Source organism: Vidua chalybeata, chromosome 5 (assembly GCF_026979565.1).
Source record: "Vidua chalybeata isolate OUT-0048 chromosome 5, bVidCha1 merged haplotype, whole genome shotgun sequence".
Taxonomy (NCBI): Eukaryota; Metazoa; Chordata; class Aves; order Passeriformes; family Viduidae; genus Vidua; species Vidua chalybeata.
Genome location: NC_071534.1, coordinates 52,766,114 through 52,783,414, shown reverse-complemented (window position 1 = coordinate 52,783,414; position 17,301 = coordinate 52,766,114). Strand labels below are relative to the sequence as shown.

The window sequence follows — 17,301 nt, the reverse complement described above, 5'->3', positions numbered from 1 at the left end:
TGTATATCATAGCAATAGTTATTTCTTCAAATGGTAAACTTTTGTAACCACAAGAAGATCATATTTTCTTGAAAATGCACAGAGGTTCCTTTTTTCTTCTAAAATCTTGTGAAAAGCATCCATTAATTACCTTGTGGAAACAGAGTAGAACTCCTCTTTAAAAAGACATTCCTTGTCTGCCACTGTTATATTTTTTACATCTTCTGCCTTTATTCCCAAATTAGATCCCATTATGGTCAAAAGAATTCCACCACTTAGTGGTCCAGTTTTTGGCTCAATCTGTGTTTGCATAAAGGACAGGAAAAAAAAAAACAAAATTAAATACTGCAGTGACTATGTTGCTCTTCTATATTATTTAAAGCTACTTTGACTTACCAACATTTGAAATGCAGATGTTTCTTGTAGGACAAACAAAAAACATGCTATGCAACTTTTTAATGTTAATTAATCATCTGTTAGCTCAGAACTAGTATTCAACAGCTGAAGATTTCATGTCTCCTGCGGCAGACTGTTATGTACAAAACTCTTGCCTGGTGTTTATTCTGTTTTAAGTTTGCTTCCTCCACTGACGTACTGTGATTTTGAAAAGCAAATGGATTGCACTCTTCTCACAATCCTTCCACAGAGCTTTTCCAGCATTTTGTTGTTGTGATTTTATCCCTTTAGGTTCACAGCAGAGCAGTGCACCTTCCTAACACACAGTGTTGCCCTACATAGTGTTTTCAAAAGTTCCTCCAGTTCCTTGATTTTCCTTACTGCATCTCATGGTAGTGTGCTGCAGCATGGGCTGATGCTAACCAAGTAATTTGCAAATAAAATGGGGACAGAGAAGATCATGCAGTTGCAGTGGACTGCTCAGACTGGAACATGGCCCTAACAGGCACTTCAATTTGGAATATTTGTTGGGAGGCTAACCTGCTTTCCTACACAATGCTTAGAGCGCCTTCAGCAAGACCGTTTCAGGTCTTCAGCATTGGAAGGCTGAAAGTTTGCCATCAAGAAGAGTGAGGTTGTCCTTCAATGCCTGCTCTATCAAAATCAGTCTCTCAGGTCTAAGCAAGTCTGAGCACAGTGATGTGGCTGCCTCTGCTGGCTGCCTAGCCTTGGCTGTCCATTTGCACTCAACCCATAAACAAACTACTTGAAAAATTACTCAACTGTTTGTCTAGCTCTTTCCAAATGTTATGTTCATATGTAAAGCTAATGTAAGGTCTGAAAACCTAAAATATTTTAGTATCTTTTTTTTTAATCCACAATAATGTAGAAACAGTATCCCAGGTGAAAACACTTTTAAAAAAGATTTTCCTTCTCCTTTTTTCTCAAATCATGTTTACCTGGGCACAGATATTACACAAGCATTCTTCTCCACACATTCTGTCAAACTTCTAGGGTATTTACTTTCCTTGGCAGAATCCAGATGTTTAACAGCCATTTCTTCTTAGATGTACCCTCATGGCCAACCTCCTCAGTGTACTGCAGGTCTGCCAGTAGGCACATTGCACCTCCAACTGCACAGTCTCCAGGGATAAAGTGTCTCTTCCACTTTGGGCCACAGGTTTCAGACACAGTTCTTACTGAGTGAAACATCCCTGCTACAACTCTCAACCTCTGTCAGACAGTTATCACATTTTGTGATGGCTTGGGATGTGCTCTCATCAGTGTGTCTGAGTTTCTAAGTATTGATACCACTGCTGCAGCAATTTAGATTTGCCCAGTGGAAGCATGTATCACTCTTTTCTCAACAATTATGCTCATAAAAGCAGCATTTGGCTTGTTTCTGGAAAGGGCATGGATTTATGACTTTTTTTGCCTGCTGATCCACCAACGTGGACAATCATCTTCCCTGACCCTGAGTGAATACACCAACTGCAGAGTAAGTCAGGTGCACATTTGGCCTCTCTGACTTCTTACATTCAGTTCCTACAGCCTTGGATTTGATGCTGGTGTGGACTGCAAAATATCACTGACACTTGGAAAACACTTTGTGACGCAGAAACAATCTGCTCCCTTATTAAATACTATTTAAAAGTCTAGCTTGAAGCCTGTAGATGAATCTGTTATGTATTTGTAGTTCCAGGAACAGTGAACCTCTCTTACAGACTCATTTCAGGTAGAAAGGACTTTATAAGAGAAAAAATCCATGCTAAGAATGCAAGAATCAAATGCCACGTTTTAAGCATGCACTGCTACCCTGGCTCCTGATACAGCAAGGACAAGGCTTGAAAAACAAGGAGGCTCAAAGAGTCCATTCAGTCTCTTATTCTGAGTCTTTACAAATCTCTCACACACATCACTACTGACATCCTTTCAGCTATTTCAGAGGCTTACTCAGCATCCCAGGAAAAAAAAAACTGCCTTTCAGTATGAGCTTGCTTGGCTGCTTTCTCCTGAAAAATATTATGCTGGTAGGGAGATTAAAAAAAAGCAGTCTTACACGAGTGATTTCTGGAGGAGGACACGTGTCGGTGGGGGGGGTGTGACAGAGTTTTTCATAAACGCACTTGCTGGGCTTGCCATCTTCTTCACACCAGACACACTTATATTCAGGCTGGGCAGCAAGGCACAAGCTGCAGTCGCTTCGTCCATAGGAGCAGTTGTACAGAGTCACTGAAAGATGAACAGCAAACATATTTAGATGTTTCTCTCTGTTTCAAGGATACTCAGTGTCCTTTAGGAAGGAAAACTAACCCTCTGTATAAAGTTCAGTGGAGTCATGTGAGTAATATGTACAGTCTGTACTTAACCCCTGAATGATGCTGAGAGAAAATTTTATTTTTCCTCTATGGAAAAACCTGACATTTATCCATGCGCAGAGTATGACTACTCTGCAAATATATTTTTGTCACTCAGGCACTGTCAAAATATTCAAGTACAAAGTCCTTACTTTGACTAACCTTCAATAACACATAGAACTGTTTAAAGATTGATTCAAAAATAAGGTCCTCCTGGAGGATCCCAAGTCAGATATGGAAGGTATAGACTCTGCATGGGTGTGAGTAGGGGTTGACATCAGCTGGCATGGGACCTCTGCCAGTTGCAGAATTAAAGGAAGAGAGCTGCCTTTGTAGGCTGTTTCCAGGACATTTGGGACTTTCCATAATCATCACTCATGCCTGAACCAAATAGAAAGTTAACACTTTATAAAATGTTAACCTTTGTGCAAGTTAATACATCTATGTTTCTTCATTCTCCTCTGTTTTCTTGCTTTTGTTTTCCCTTTTGTCTTGAACCATCACCCTGATGTACACCTTGTTCCTTCTGTAGTGGTGTTTAGTTCTAGCTTTTCTGAGCCAAGAAATAAGTCTGATAGTGTATCTCTCTTACTCATAAAGCAGAGACCAACTGTCCCAGACACTAAGCTTGTTTTGGCCCCCATCAATCTCCAGCATGATGCACAGTCACTGAATCAAACTAATTTTCTCAAATAGATGCAAAGCCTTGAGATATATCTTTGTGATTCAACACCATAAGGAGAGCCTGGCCTTGCAAAAAACATATGGAGATGCACTTGAGAACTAGCCCAGAAGAAAACAGAATGAAAAGACGCCACACGTTTCTCTAGGGAAAGTGCACAACTTGCCCGGATTACCCAGCATGGGAGTGCTGTGCCTCCCTGGAGAGGTGAGATGATTATTGTAAAGAGGAAAACATCTTGCTGCCTGCTTTTCTGCTCCTTTTCCCCTTGCTTCTCTCCACTCTTTGCTGCTCTGTGTATCTGGCCACAGAGCCTCTCGCCCTCTGCCACTGAGGCTCTGCCACTTTTTGAGTCTTGTAAATCAACTTACTAGAATAGCAGAAAGCTTTTTAGGTTTCCTCCTGTGCTCTTTCAAGAGTTAAATGTGCTTGCAGATGGGAATGGGGTATACAAGAAAGAGACTCAACATCTTCCCCTTCCCCTTCCCCCTCCCTTCATTAAGTCCCAAGAAACAGTAGCCTTAGTGACATTGGATTTTTTTCAAACGAGGTTCATACTTAACGATGCAGGAAATAAAGGAAAGTAAACAGATGTGGACAAAAGCAAATCCTTTTGAGATGCATATAGTAAAGGCCATTAAAAACATCTATTTAAAACAAGCTTTTACACTCAGAGGAGCAGGACTCTACAAAGGACACTGGCAAAACCACCCTCCAGTCAGCAGCATTTCAATACACTTGCTGTCTTCCTAGATAACAGCAGCAGCAGTAGCTCTTGAAATCTAATTCCAAGAGACTACCATGTCAGATTTCTAGTGAAATGAAAAGTAAAATGAGAATGCTAGTTTTCCATTATTTTTTCAGCAGTGCCCTTATTCCCCTGCTAGGCATGAACAATATTGCAGATGCTCAAATCTTGGCTAGTCTCTGCCACTTGCAGGAGAACTGCCATGCAGGCAGTTTTTCTCTAACTGTTGTATGGTTAAAACCCTCAGCATTCAGTTTCACAGCTAGTTTTTAAGATAATAACAGGTTTTTTTCTTTCCCTTACAATGAAGAGTTAATGCAATGATGCAGCCATGCAGCCTGATTTTAACCCTTTCTTACCTCTAGTCAGCATATCTACTTGGTTTCAAGTAGCTCTACAAGCACAAAATCAGCTAAAGAAACATTAGACGTGCATGCAAAACTGAGGGACTTTGGTATTTGTAAAAATGAATCAATGAGAAAGAGCATCCATTTAATTCAATTTCTATCTTGAACTTCCAAGGAATTGATGAGCACAAAGCAGGAGCAGCATCATTTGCTTCATACACTGAGCACACCAAGGTGGAAGGCACTGAGCAATAAGCATAAACCTAGTAATATTTGTAATATTTCCTGCAGTTTGTGTGTCAGTTATCCACTCTGCATGTTGTTTGTAGACATAGTTCTGGGGAAAAACACCAGACTGACAGCCCATGTATGCTGCTGTTTGCTTTGTGGACGGTGGCAAGGAAAAGTTTCCTTGCTGCAAATCACTTTTACAGGAACCAGATTGCTTTCTTATTCCAGCACTCTGAAAGACTGCTACTGCACAGACACTTGAACAATAAATATTGTTGAGCAAATCCTCCCCTTTGCTTCCCAAACCTTGCATTTCCCACCCAGATGACCACATGGCCTCCAGGTACAGCATGGGAATATGTTTACTGAATTACTTTATTATCCTCCATTGGCTGGACAGAGATTCTTATTCCACCCCTCAGTAAACAATGTCAGCACTGCAAAGTCTTGATGTCCCTCACATCCAGTAGCTTAAATGCAATGAAGAAAGCCATGGCCTCAAAGCATTAACTGCTCCCCTTGTTCACTGATCAGCTCATTATATGTACCAGCAGCAAGCTACTCATTAGATTCAGACTCTTATCCGTCACCTTGAGATACCAGCTGTGATATCATCGATAAAAAGGACAAAGGATAAAAGAGATATATTGGATTTCACACTGTTCAGAACCCCTGATGGCTTGAGATGTAAAAATGCTATCATAACTTAATATTCACTAAGTGTCATACAAAGAAAGGGTTCTTTCACTGGCAGGTTCAAAGGTGCTTCTCAGCAGCAGCCATATACCCAAAGCCAATTCTTTTCAAGATACATAAAAACACATTACGCTCTGGATTTCATACGGCAAGGGAGTCTGAAAGTCAGAAAGAATTCGGATTTTAAAAAATCCCTTTTATACTAAAAAGAGACATCTGTTGATAATTTCTCAATTCCCCTCTTGGATGTGTTCTATATTTCAATTTGAATGATAACATTTCTTGAATAATTTAGCTACTTTTTTGTTTTGTTTTGTTTTTAATGTTTTTCCCTGACTTGGAAAAAAGATGTTGGGAATATTTGGTCAAAATTCTGCAGTTTTAAACATGACAGCCTCTGGAATGGAAATTAAGACAGTGTGAGATTGTAATATGACCTCCCTGTAACATTCATGCCAGGTCCTCTTTTAAGTCTTTTAACATTGCACACAGAAGCATAAGGAAAAATCTTCTAAAAACAAAGTTCATGCTACCAACATGAAAGAGAATAGATTTAAATATCATACAGTTGGAAAAATACAGTCTGAAGATTTATTCTGCAGAGGAAATTACTTGGGCTACTAGTATTTTCCTGATGTTGACCCATAAAGCAAGTAACAAGAGGGTTGCCTCATAGTATTTGCAATATTCTGCCTTAAATGTCAGTCCAAAAACATGTAAGGTAGGTCTCAGCTCCTAGGTACTCCTCCATTGATTTTAAAGGAACTTTCTTACCTCAGTTCAGGACTAGGCTTCATTGCTTCATTATTATATATTGAAAAGAAATTAAATTTATATTCATAAAGGGATTTTTATCAGAGATCAAGTCTTTGTGCTATAATTCTTAATTTATTTTTTAATAGAAAGAAATGAATAGAGTAATGAGATGAAAACACACTGAATGTTTCTGTGTTTTCTTGATTGCCAGCTAACAGGGACTGCAGAACCTGTCTGAACTGAGACACAGCTAAGAGATGAGATTTCAGGTAAAGTCCATATGAGTGGCTGTGACAAGTGGCTCTTTCTGCTGTTTGACAAGGAAAGTTCATTGAGGAAAGGAAGAGACCATTGGAAGAAAAATATCAAAATACTTAAGTGTTTAATTTTCATACTTAAGTATGAACTTGGAATCTTTGCTATTAGGATTGCACTTCAGAGCAAAAGCAATCTTGAAAATTATAGAATCATAAAATCAGAATACTTTGCGTTGGAAGAGACATTTAAAGGTCACCTAGTCCAAATCTCTGCAATGAGCAGGGGCATCTTCAACTAGATCAAGTGATTTTTGAGATTGTCCTGTGTACAGCCAGGAGCTGGACTTGATGATCCTTGTGGGTCCCTTCCAACTCAGGATTTTCTGCAATTCTATGATTCTGAGATTCTTCAGGGGCCCATCCAGCCTGAACCTCAATGTTTACAGGTATGGGGCATTTACCATCTCTCTGGTACCCACAACAAAGCCCTGTATTAGCCAGTGTGAAGAAAATTAACTCTACCCCAGCTGAAATGAGCACAGCAACCTGTGCCAGTGTTTCACCAGCCTCACTTTAAAAAAGCCTCCTCCTTATATCTAGTCTAAATTTACCCTCTTTCAGTGTAAAACCATTACCCCTTGTTCTATCACAACAGTCCCTGCAAAAAAGTTTGTCCTTATCATTCTTATAAGTGACCTTTAAGTACTGAAAAATTACAATAAGGTCTCCTTGGAACCTTCTCTTCTCCAGGCTGAACAACCCCAACTCTCTCAGTCTTTCCTCACAGGAGAGGTGCTCCAGCCCTCCGATCGTCTTTGTGGCTCTTACTCTGTACTCATTCCAACAGGTCCACGCCCTTCTTATGTGGCAGCCCCAGAGCTGGATGCAGCACTGCAGGTGGGGTGTCATGAGAGTGGAGTAGAGGGAGAGAATCCCCTCCCTCGCCCTGCTGGCCACGCTGCTTTTGATCCAGCCCAGGATATGACTGACTTTCTGGGCTGCACCCACACATTGCTGGGTCCAGCTTGTCATGCCCTGCAGGACTGCTCTCAATCCCTTCATATTCCAGCTTTTATTTGTGTTTGGGATTTCTCCAACCCATGTGCAGGACCCTGCACTTGGCCTTGTTGACCCTCATGAGGTTTGCACAGGCCCACCTCCCATGGCCATCAAAGTCCCTCTGGATGCCATCCCTTCTCTCCAGCATGTCACCTGCACCACACAGAGTGGTGTCACTGGCAAACTTGCTGACAGCACAGATGTTTAATGCATTAGTTTAATATGAATAACTTTTGATCTGTCAGATCTGTCAGTTTCACCCAAACCAGTAAAACCTAGAAACATTCTTATTAACAAGACTCCAAATTATGAAGGAATTGATTTCTGCTTACTTTAATTAATTTCCCTTTAATCCCATATTTCATACTTACCCATCAGTTTGCTGTCAATCTTGACCTTATCTGTTTTTATGGACAAGTTAAGTTGTAGGGTCTCATTTGCACTATAGGAAAACTAGAAAAGATGACATAATAGAGATATTTATACCTTCATTTAGCAAAGTTGATTTCATGCATTTTCTATGATTCTCGATAATCAGACCTGTGAAGGTATTAGAAACTCTCCCAAGCCCTGTGGCCTTTTATCATCTTGGGCAGATACATTTATAGAAAAATGTTTTAATGAACCTAATCCTTCACAATCAGAATTTTCAAGTACCAAGGGACAACAATATTTGAATACTTGCTTTTCATTAATTTAATTTACATTTGATTATAAGTATCAAAGCAGCAAAAGTGCTGTTCAGAGGCAGTAAGTATAGCTGCTGACCCTGCTGAGTTCTCCCTTCCCACACCATCTGGCCCCATTACTTCTGTGGGCACAGCAGACTCGCACCACATGGAGGGGAAATCTCTTGCATCTTTTACAGTGCAGCCTCCTCATTTTACAGCCAAATCACAAGGTTCACATGCTCCAAGACATGAGCTTCTGCTCATGTTGAAAGAGCAGCAATGACAATTGTTGGGAAACAAGAAGAACAAATAAAAATACAGACACTTGATGAAGCAAATGCTTTGTGCTAGGCACAGATGATGCATAAATGCTCATTAATTCTCAAAACTAGTTAGTGAGCTAGTAAGATATAAAGTTTAAAGTCAGCATAACATTTGTGAGTCAAACTTGGAGCTTAGAAAATAGACCATTTTTAAAATATTATTTCCTTTCTCAATAAAACAAGCAAGAGTGAAAGAAGCATAACTACTTGGTAGCCAAGCAACAGTATATTATTACCATTCTTACCATTCCCATTTTTACAGATGCAAAATGGGAAAGATAATGAATTGGAATGTGGAAAGGGAGAGCAGCATTGAAATTCTTGCATTTTATCCTCAATGATTTCACTAGATTGCATAAAAAGTGAAGAATAAAACAGTAGTAGTCTCAAATTCCTCCAGAGACAGTTCAATAATTCCATGGGTTACACAGGTAGAGAAATCAAGGAGAAAGATTGAGGACTTTGAGGGGAGACTTCAGGAGCTCTGAGCCAAAACAGTAGCCTTTGACTACTACTGCTCCATCAGAGGTGACTTTCTTTTCTGAGGGAAACACATATTGCCTGTGCAATTCTGGACACATGTGGCTACTGGAATAGTTTAGAAGAAGAACTGAGCATATTTGGTAGGTGAATCATATTTTCACATTTACCTCTTTACTCACGAATGAAAATTTTCCTTCATCTGACTCATCAACAGAAGCTTCAAATTCAAATTGGCTGTTTCCAACCACAAATTTTTTACCCTAAGGATGAGAAAATTTCAGTTTAGAATTTGTATAGAATCACCAAGCATAGTAAAATATCACCAGGTGATATCCTGTTCAGCACTAGAAGTAATCAAATCCAAATGGAGAAGGCTAACTGGTTATAGTCATCTTCTAAAGCAATGCTAGAGACAAGCTGAGGCAGAGCAATCTGTGACTTTGCTGCACTCCTCCAAAATTCATTCATGGTAGGCACACCAAGAAGTTCAAGGAACGCAAGACCATATATAGCACTCTGTTTTAGAGAGCAGTAAGAAAAAGCTAAGAGATGTGAATACTGGATGGCTTCACACATCAGATGTGTTATTAACAGAGCTGTGTGAGTTCTGCCCTTAAAAGTTTTCTTTGTAGGGATTCTGGGCAGAGCATTCACGCAAGAGTTGCATGGGAAACTGGAATGAACATCTCTCAGCTCTTGCTGCGTTTCTCCTGCCTTAACATGACTCCAGCTGTATTTTCATAGGACAGTCTTCAATGGCAGCACTAATTTAAGGGTGTTACTACCTCCTAGACATCTTCACCTCTCTTTTCCCTAGATCCTAAATCTATTGATTCCTGTCTTAAGTCAGTAGCACATATTGATCTTCACTGCACTGACTAAACTCTCAGCTTGGCTGCTCTGTGATCCAGTCAATGAACTTGGCTGGCTAAAATCCTCATCCCATGACATTGTTTCTGTGCTGGAGCATTCTCCTGCCCATAGGACAGACATGCAAACAGCTTTGCTAGAAGAATATTAGAAAGAAGTGAGTAGCAAGGATATTTGCATACACTAATGTTGGTAAAGACTTATGAAATCACAACTCACTTGGGGACAAGACAACCTTCACCTTTACAGAATCACAAAATGGTTTGGGTTGGAAGGGACCTTCAAAGACCATCTAGTCCAACAATCCTGACATAGGCAGGGACATCTTTCCCTAGACCAGGTTATTCGAAGCCCCATACCTGGCTTTGAACATTTCTAGGTATGGGGTAAACACAAGTATCTTGGGCAACCTGTTCCAGTCTCTCACCATCCTCGTTGCAAAAGATTTCTTCCTATCTCTCTACAACTACCCTCTCTCACTTCAAAAAATGTTGCCCCTTTCCCAGGACCTTACAGGCCCTGGTAAAATGTCTCTCTCCATCTTTCCTATAAGCCCTCTTTATATATTGAAAGTCCACAAAAATGTCTCTCAGGAACCTCCTCCAGGCTGAACCACCTCAACTCTGTCAGCTTTTCTTCATATGAGAGGAACTTCAGCTCCCACCTTCTCTCTGATCATTTCCATGTCTCTTCTCTGGACCCATTCCAACAGGTCCACATCTTTCTTGTACTGGGAACCCCAGAGCTGGATGCTATACTCCAGCTGAAGTTTCAGGAGAGTGGACTGGAGGAAGACAGATGACCTCCCTTGACCTGCTGGCCACACTTCTTTTGATGCAGCCCAGGACACAATTGGTTTTTCGGGCTGCAAGTGCACATTGCCAGATCACATCTGATGTTTCATTCTCAAGTCCTTCTCCACAAGGCTACTCTCAATCCATTCAACCCCCACTCTGCATTGCCCCAGGTGCAGGACCCTCTCAGGGGCCTTCCTGAACTTGAGAACTTCACTGTGGATGTAAAGAACTAGTCCCTGGTTTTGACCAGAGCCATCTGAGTCTGGAGTGCACACCGCAAAAACATAATGGTTATTTGATTCCTCTTTTCTACTCCAAAGGTTAAGTACATTGTCTCCTGCTATCATCTAAGTCTTGTGTATGAGCATCTTCTCCTTTTTATTTGTAGCTACTTCTTCAATGTTGGAAACACAGGTACCTTCTGGGTCACTAATTTTATCTAATTAATGCAGTGGAAAGCTTTCCTGCTGCATCTTCACTGTGACAGGTTGGGCAGTGGACATGAACCCACCAAGGTTTGGGGCTGAGGAGGACAACGTGTTTTAACCAGATAAAGGATCTGACTTGATGCTCTGGGTGGTTATTTTATAGAAGAAAACAAACCTTTTACTTCTTCCTTCTAGGAAGCTAGATATAGAAAATAAGCTACTGACTGAGCTCTGAAAAGCCTTGTCTGAAAATTTATAGCCCATTCTGCCTTACAGAAAACATCTACATAGTCCAAGTTTTAAAGCACCTCCTTACAAATGTTTTTTTTTTTTTAATAGTAATGCTGCCTTGTTTTCCTTGCCCCACATATTTTAATATAACGTGTTTTTCAAAAGTTTTCAAATTCTGCTGCTCCTGTGTAAGGCTTTCCTACATGCTTAACAGCAGGCTCTGGGAGAGGAGGAGAGCTTTGGTGTATGTGACAGCTGATACCTGGAGTGCATTGAAATCAGGAGCTGCTTACCAGGCTCTTGAGCAGAAGGCAGCAGAGCTCACAGTCAGTAATTTTGGGGCAAGAGATGTGTAGCAAACATAGGAAGCAGGTTACACATCAGACATACATGACAAAGACAAATCCAAATGGGAAATTACTTTTAACGAAAATCTTTGGCAGGCTAATAAGGTTATCTTGATGCCGGTACATCTGTCTCTCCTACTGTGCCAATCTTTCAAGGACTCAGCTGGAGAATGCCTCTCAGAAATTGAAGCAGTATGACTGATCAGTACTAAACTTCCCTCCCTCTGCCTGTCCTGGATGGCGCTATTCCCAAGAGAATGACAACAGCTTGGATTTATCTCTCCTTCCTACTGAAATTCTTTCAGAGGAAGGAGGGGCAGAAGAACAGTCAACAGCTCCTCCTCTTTTAGGCTATTTCCCTCTAGTGGAAGCTATCACAAGGAAACTTTGTCTTTGTACTTTAAGCATTTACAAGTTAAGAGGAGCATACAAAATGTGTGAGTTTATACTTCTACCCTCAGTGGAAGTACAGCAGTTTCTATATTTCCAGTATAGAAATAATTCTTGATATAGTTCTGCAACAGCAGTTTTTTAACTGCTCCTACTCACTAAGCCCTTTAATGTTCATCTCCACCTAGAGATGAAGATGTTTATATGCACAATGTTGGATAGTGCACTTAGTCACCCATGGCAAGGCTGCGTGTGCAACACCCCTTTAAGTAAAGCACAGATTAAAATCAAGATAATAGAACCGGTAGTTGAAAGTGACATCACAACATTAATTTTTTGCTTTTTCTAAGCAAGTACTTAGGCAAAGAAAATAGGAGGAAAATGGATATACCAATGTCTTAACCAATAAAGACTTTAAATGTGCTCATAGCTGCATGACTGCTAGCTTCAAAGATGCTGCAATGCCCAGCATATCCTGTGGCAAAATTGTTCCACATGAGAAACCAAACGCTATTTAGCATTCGGGCTGTGGGCCAACCCCTACAAAATATCCATCCATGGCTTCTCCTGAGCCACCCTGTTTTTCATGAAATGTTTACCAAAGGCTGAGTGTAAGTTATGCCCTTCATTCAAATGAACTTTCAGTCATCAAAGTTACTGCTTCACATAGCATGATTCCACAGGCATGAGTGCCTGTATGATTACAACTATTTCATGCCTTATTTGTCTGTTATCACATATATTAAAGGGCTGTGTATACAGCTGTAGTCACTGTATGTGTTTGTTGAAGTCCTGTCACTAAAGGCATTCTTGTTTTGACTTAAAAATGCACCTCTGTACCGGGATATATGGAGCTGACCACATGACAGAGATGACATTTTCACATTGCTCCCACCCAAGAAAAATTACTCTGACATCATTTGACACTCACTGCTCTCCAGCATCTTTCCAGTTTTGGGACTATGCATTCACCTTGACTTCCTACCTAGACTTGAACTCCTCGTAAGCCTTCCCAGTTCCAAGTTAAATAAATACATTTTGTAGGCAAACTGTCTAACATTGCTACTCATGACAAAGCATTCAATCCACAGGATGTGTCTTTGCATTTGTTAAATGCAATTGATATCTCACAGAATTAAAAAAACCCAGCAGCCTTTTCTCCATTCCCTTTTTGTTACTAGTAGTTCAGAAAGATTAAAGTGCTTATTAATAGAATAATAAACTAGATGAAGTAGCTTTTGCATTCCTGCTGCTGTTTCTCCTTGGAGGACAAGGGTCCACTAGAAGTCAAATCCAGCACATCCAGATTATGCATCTGCCCTGAATTTCTCTAGAGAGAGAAAGGGCTCTTCCAATTATAACAAGGGAGCAAGAAAAAATTTTCCTCTTGGGCAGAAAAACAGCTCTTCACAATGTTAAGCAAAAGATATACAAGTATAATCTCTAGAATACTTTTCAATTAGCTGCGGGTGTAGGAGAGATGTTGTATGCCACATGTTGCACACAGCCAGACATCCTACCAGGGACCAGTTCTGGAATCTTGGAGAACAGACCAAAGTCACCAAATTTGCATTTCACTGTCTGCATATATTTTAAGGTCTTCAAACAAAAATGTTTATTTTTGAACATATGTTTTTGTAGCAGTTTTCATATATGTTTATAATAGTGACACCCATCATGGTCTTTATATGGTGCTTATAGGTTGCTTTTTGCACTTCTCTGAATACCCTTCTTACATTGCTACTCTTCAGGCCTGTTGACCTTTTTCCATCCTTTGGCAGGAGCAGCAAAGGTGATAGAAGGAATTTAGAAGCTATACAGCATTCCAATTTGAAAAAGGAAAAAAAAAACTTCAAAAAGAAGGGCCTTCTTTCCCTTGATAGATGGCCAGTATTAAAAGAAATTGATGCACTCCCCAGTGCATCTATCATCAATTCACATTTACACAAAGACAACACAGAAACAAAGAATAGAAACTGATAACAACACTTGAGCTATCACTAAGAAATGTTTTTTAAGCTTCATTTTTATCCAACTAACAGTAACATTTTATGCATTGTCTAGACTATAATGCAATTAAAACCCTGGGGTCTATCTGACTTAGAGACTTTGTAATTTATTTTCTGGAAGCAAGTACTAAGAAAGAGAAGCCTTTGCTATGGGTGAGAAAACACCTGATCTTCTGGTTTGATGGTCACACACACACACACACACACACACACACACACACAGAGAGAGAGAAGTGAAAGATGATGTTATCCAAACTAAGAAACATTTAATGTCTGAATGCATTTTTGTGTTTGGAAGGTGAAAAGTGAATTAAGCACACAGATTCATGTCATTCTAGAACAATAGCAACAAAACCCATTAAGTATTTAATTAGAAAAAGATGCGAAACATTGACAATTCCTACATCTCCTCTCAATTCATTACATGAAAAATAATTGTCCAGTTTTAATAGGTCCATCTTACATTCTTTAAAGTGTCCCCTACATTTTAATAGCTAGAATATTTTCTCCAGCTCTGATTTTCTCTTGGTGATCACTCTACCACAGTAACCAATATTATATCAAACTTTAATGTGTGGCCCTTTTCTTTCTTTAAATTACAAGCAGGATCTCCAAGGCACATGAACTAATGCTTTAGTTTAAGGGTGTGGATGCAGTTTAAGAGGCATTTAAATGACAGCTAGCATTGAATTAATCTGCTTACCTGATAATAATCTAGATGTTTTCCCTCAAAATATACAGTTGTTTGGTACTCCATAGGTATTATTGAAGGGTCAGGGTTTAGAAACTGTGGGCATTCTCCTTCCTGGGGAAAGATACATTTTATATGTTATTACAAATAAAAAGTCTTATCACAACAAGCTCCAATGGTCTTTGGACAATAGAATGATTGTTCTGAAGAACTTCGTGCTTAAAATACAGTGACAGATTTGATTACACCCTTTCAAATTAGACATGCTAAAAATGACTGCAGCATATGTCAAAGCTGTGGGTGATTATCTGTCCCTGCCTTGAAATCTCGTTCCTCCCATTGAAGCAAAATAGTAAAAGGAACAGAAATATCCTTTCAGGAGTTATTCAGACACACTGCCCCGCCTCAATCACACCCTTAAATTCCCACCCCCGCACTGTCACTAAAAAAAACCACCTTACGCTTCTGGAGTTAACTTTCTAATAATTTTCAAATCTCTAATTCAACCAACTGATAAAAGAGATCCAGCAAACAAAATATTGAAGTGTTCTAATAGAAACCCTAATAACCTTATTTTTAAACATTACCATATTTTGTTTAATCACATCTTGTACTGAAGAGGACTCTTCACAGATATGTCTCTTCCAGTCCCACTGGCAATTCCATCTATTGCTTGCACAGGAATAGCATCTACAAATATAACATGGTAGTCATGACAAATTGTCAGGCTTTTTCCCCCACTAAAAAGAAAAGTAAATTAAATTCCATATTTATTCATAGAGGGTAGATCAGTCTGTTAGAGTGTCCTTACTATTTTAAGCTCAAAACTTCATAAGAACAGATCAAGAACCCCAAAAAGCTATTTTATGCCTTAAATAAATATTTGAGCAAGGATCAGAAAACCATACCATTTGCAAAAACTTTGAGATCAAGCCTAACAGAACTGGAAGTGATTTTGATCAACCTTCATACATAGGGATGAACAAAGGGTTTGGGCTGGCTGCACCTGCCCTATTTGAAGGCACTGCAACCCAAAGCACCAAACTACTATTGTTACAGGGAACAAGTAGGCACACAGATGTCCATGTTGCTCACCTGCAGACACATTAGCAGCTACAGAAATGGCAACACAATGAAGAGGCCTTAATTATATGTGCCATGAATATTTCTGTTCCATGCTTTATGTTGCTGGCTCACCATGTGCCCTTCAACCATTTTTAAACTCCATTAAAATATAAGAAAAAGGATTCAGACACTCGCATATTTTGAGTGCCAAAGGCTTAATTATGAAATGATTGAGTAATTCAGGTGCCAGTTACCTAACACACCAAGCTACAGGATCTAAACATTTAAGAAGCTGAAATACTTACGGCTGATTTTCAATAAGATTCATTGCTTCTTCACAGTCATAAAAAGGGTAAGTATGTGATGCAAAGAAAATCTTGTTCTTTTCAAAGGTTAACTGAAGTGGAACTGAAACATGATCTATCACAAAAGAAAAAAAATTATCCAAGTGGTCATTGAATTCTTCAGCTCTTGAGCTGAATGATACAGTGATAACAGTTTTATTATTTTACAGGACATAAGCAAATATTTAACTATACTGTTAACACTCTGGATCTCATGACTTTAAGTGCGTAAGTTCTGTTTTGTCTTTTTAAGCTCTACAAAAATTTTCAGCACACAGTTCTCAGAAGAAAAGCAGAGAGAGAAAAAAGGGAAGAAGCAAAATTAAAGAATAACTTTGTTTTATGGAAGTGTTTTTCAGTGGTGCTATCATCATGCTATATTTTTAAAGAGTCTAGAAGAACAAGGAAAACTGATTAAAGACATAATTGAACACAGATGAAAACTGACACAAGAACAGTAATTTTAAATAAAACATTTTCTTAAATATGAATGTCTACATGTACAATTACTTTTATATGTGAATTAAAAATGTTATGTGAATTCAAGTGATCTTTGTGGTTAATGCCCAACAATGCCTGCAACAGTTACCACAGGCACTTGTGAGCTTCAGTTTGCCATACATGACTTCTCCACAAATGTACTTCTTGTCTGGATTATTACTAAAGAGTGAAACTGTTTGAAATACCTTTTGCAGAATCATTAAGCCCTTATGACAAGCTATTTCACAAGCTATTGAGCAATTTCAAACTCTGCTTTCCTTGAACAGGTTCTTGGAAGACCATCAACTGCTTGGCTGAAAGTTACCTCTGCCTGCACTGGGTCCCCTTGAATACTTCAGGAATTACAGGGGATTTCCTAACAACATGACTGAGAAAAGGCATCCTTCCTAGAAATTCCTTTTGAAACCAAACAACCCAGACTTTTCCAACATAAACAGGGCTTTTTAACAGTAACTGGATATCTCAAGACTGCCAGGAGTATATACAAATACTATGCATACAAATATCTTAAGGGCAGGTGTCAAAAGGATGGGGCCACACTGTTCAGACAGAATGAGGAACAACAAGCTGAGACACAGGAGGGTCCATCTGAATAGGAAGACAAACATCTTTACTTTGAGGGTGACAGAGCAGTGGAAAAGGC

General features: G+C 39.4%; 1 protein-coding gene across 1 annotated transcript in view; it reads right to left on the bottom strand.

Annotated features, from left to right (window-relative positions):
* PLXNB2 (plexin B2) overlaps positions 1–17,301 on the bottom strand; it is a 174,053-nt gene that overhangs the window by 49,482 nt on the left and 107,270 nt on the right. The window contains exons 10-16 of the mRNA XM_053942941.1: positions 16,119–16,233; positions 15,336–15,438; positions 14,761–14,862; positions 9,153–9,245; positions 7,880–7,961; positions 2,435–2,607; positions 131–279 (exon numbers count right to left, since the gene is read on the bottom strand). Of these exons, the coding sequence (XP_053798916.1) occupies positions 131–279; positions 2,435–2,607; positions 7,880–7,961; positions 9,153–9,245; positions 14,761–14,862; positions 15,336–15,438; positions 16,119–16,233 (817 nt within the window). The remainder of the gene's footprint in view (positions 1–130; positions 280–2,434; positions 2,608–7,879; positions 7,962–9,152; positions 9,246–14,760; positions 14,863–15,335; positions 15,439–16,118; positions 16,234–17,301) is intronic.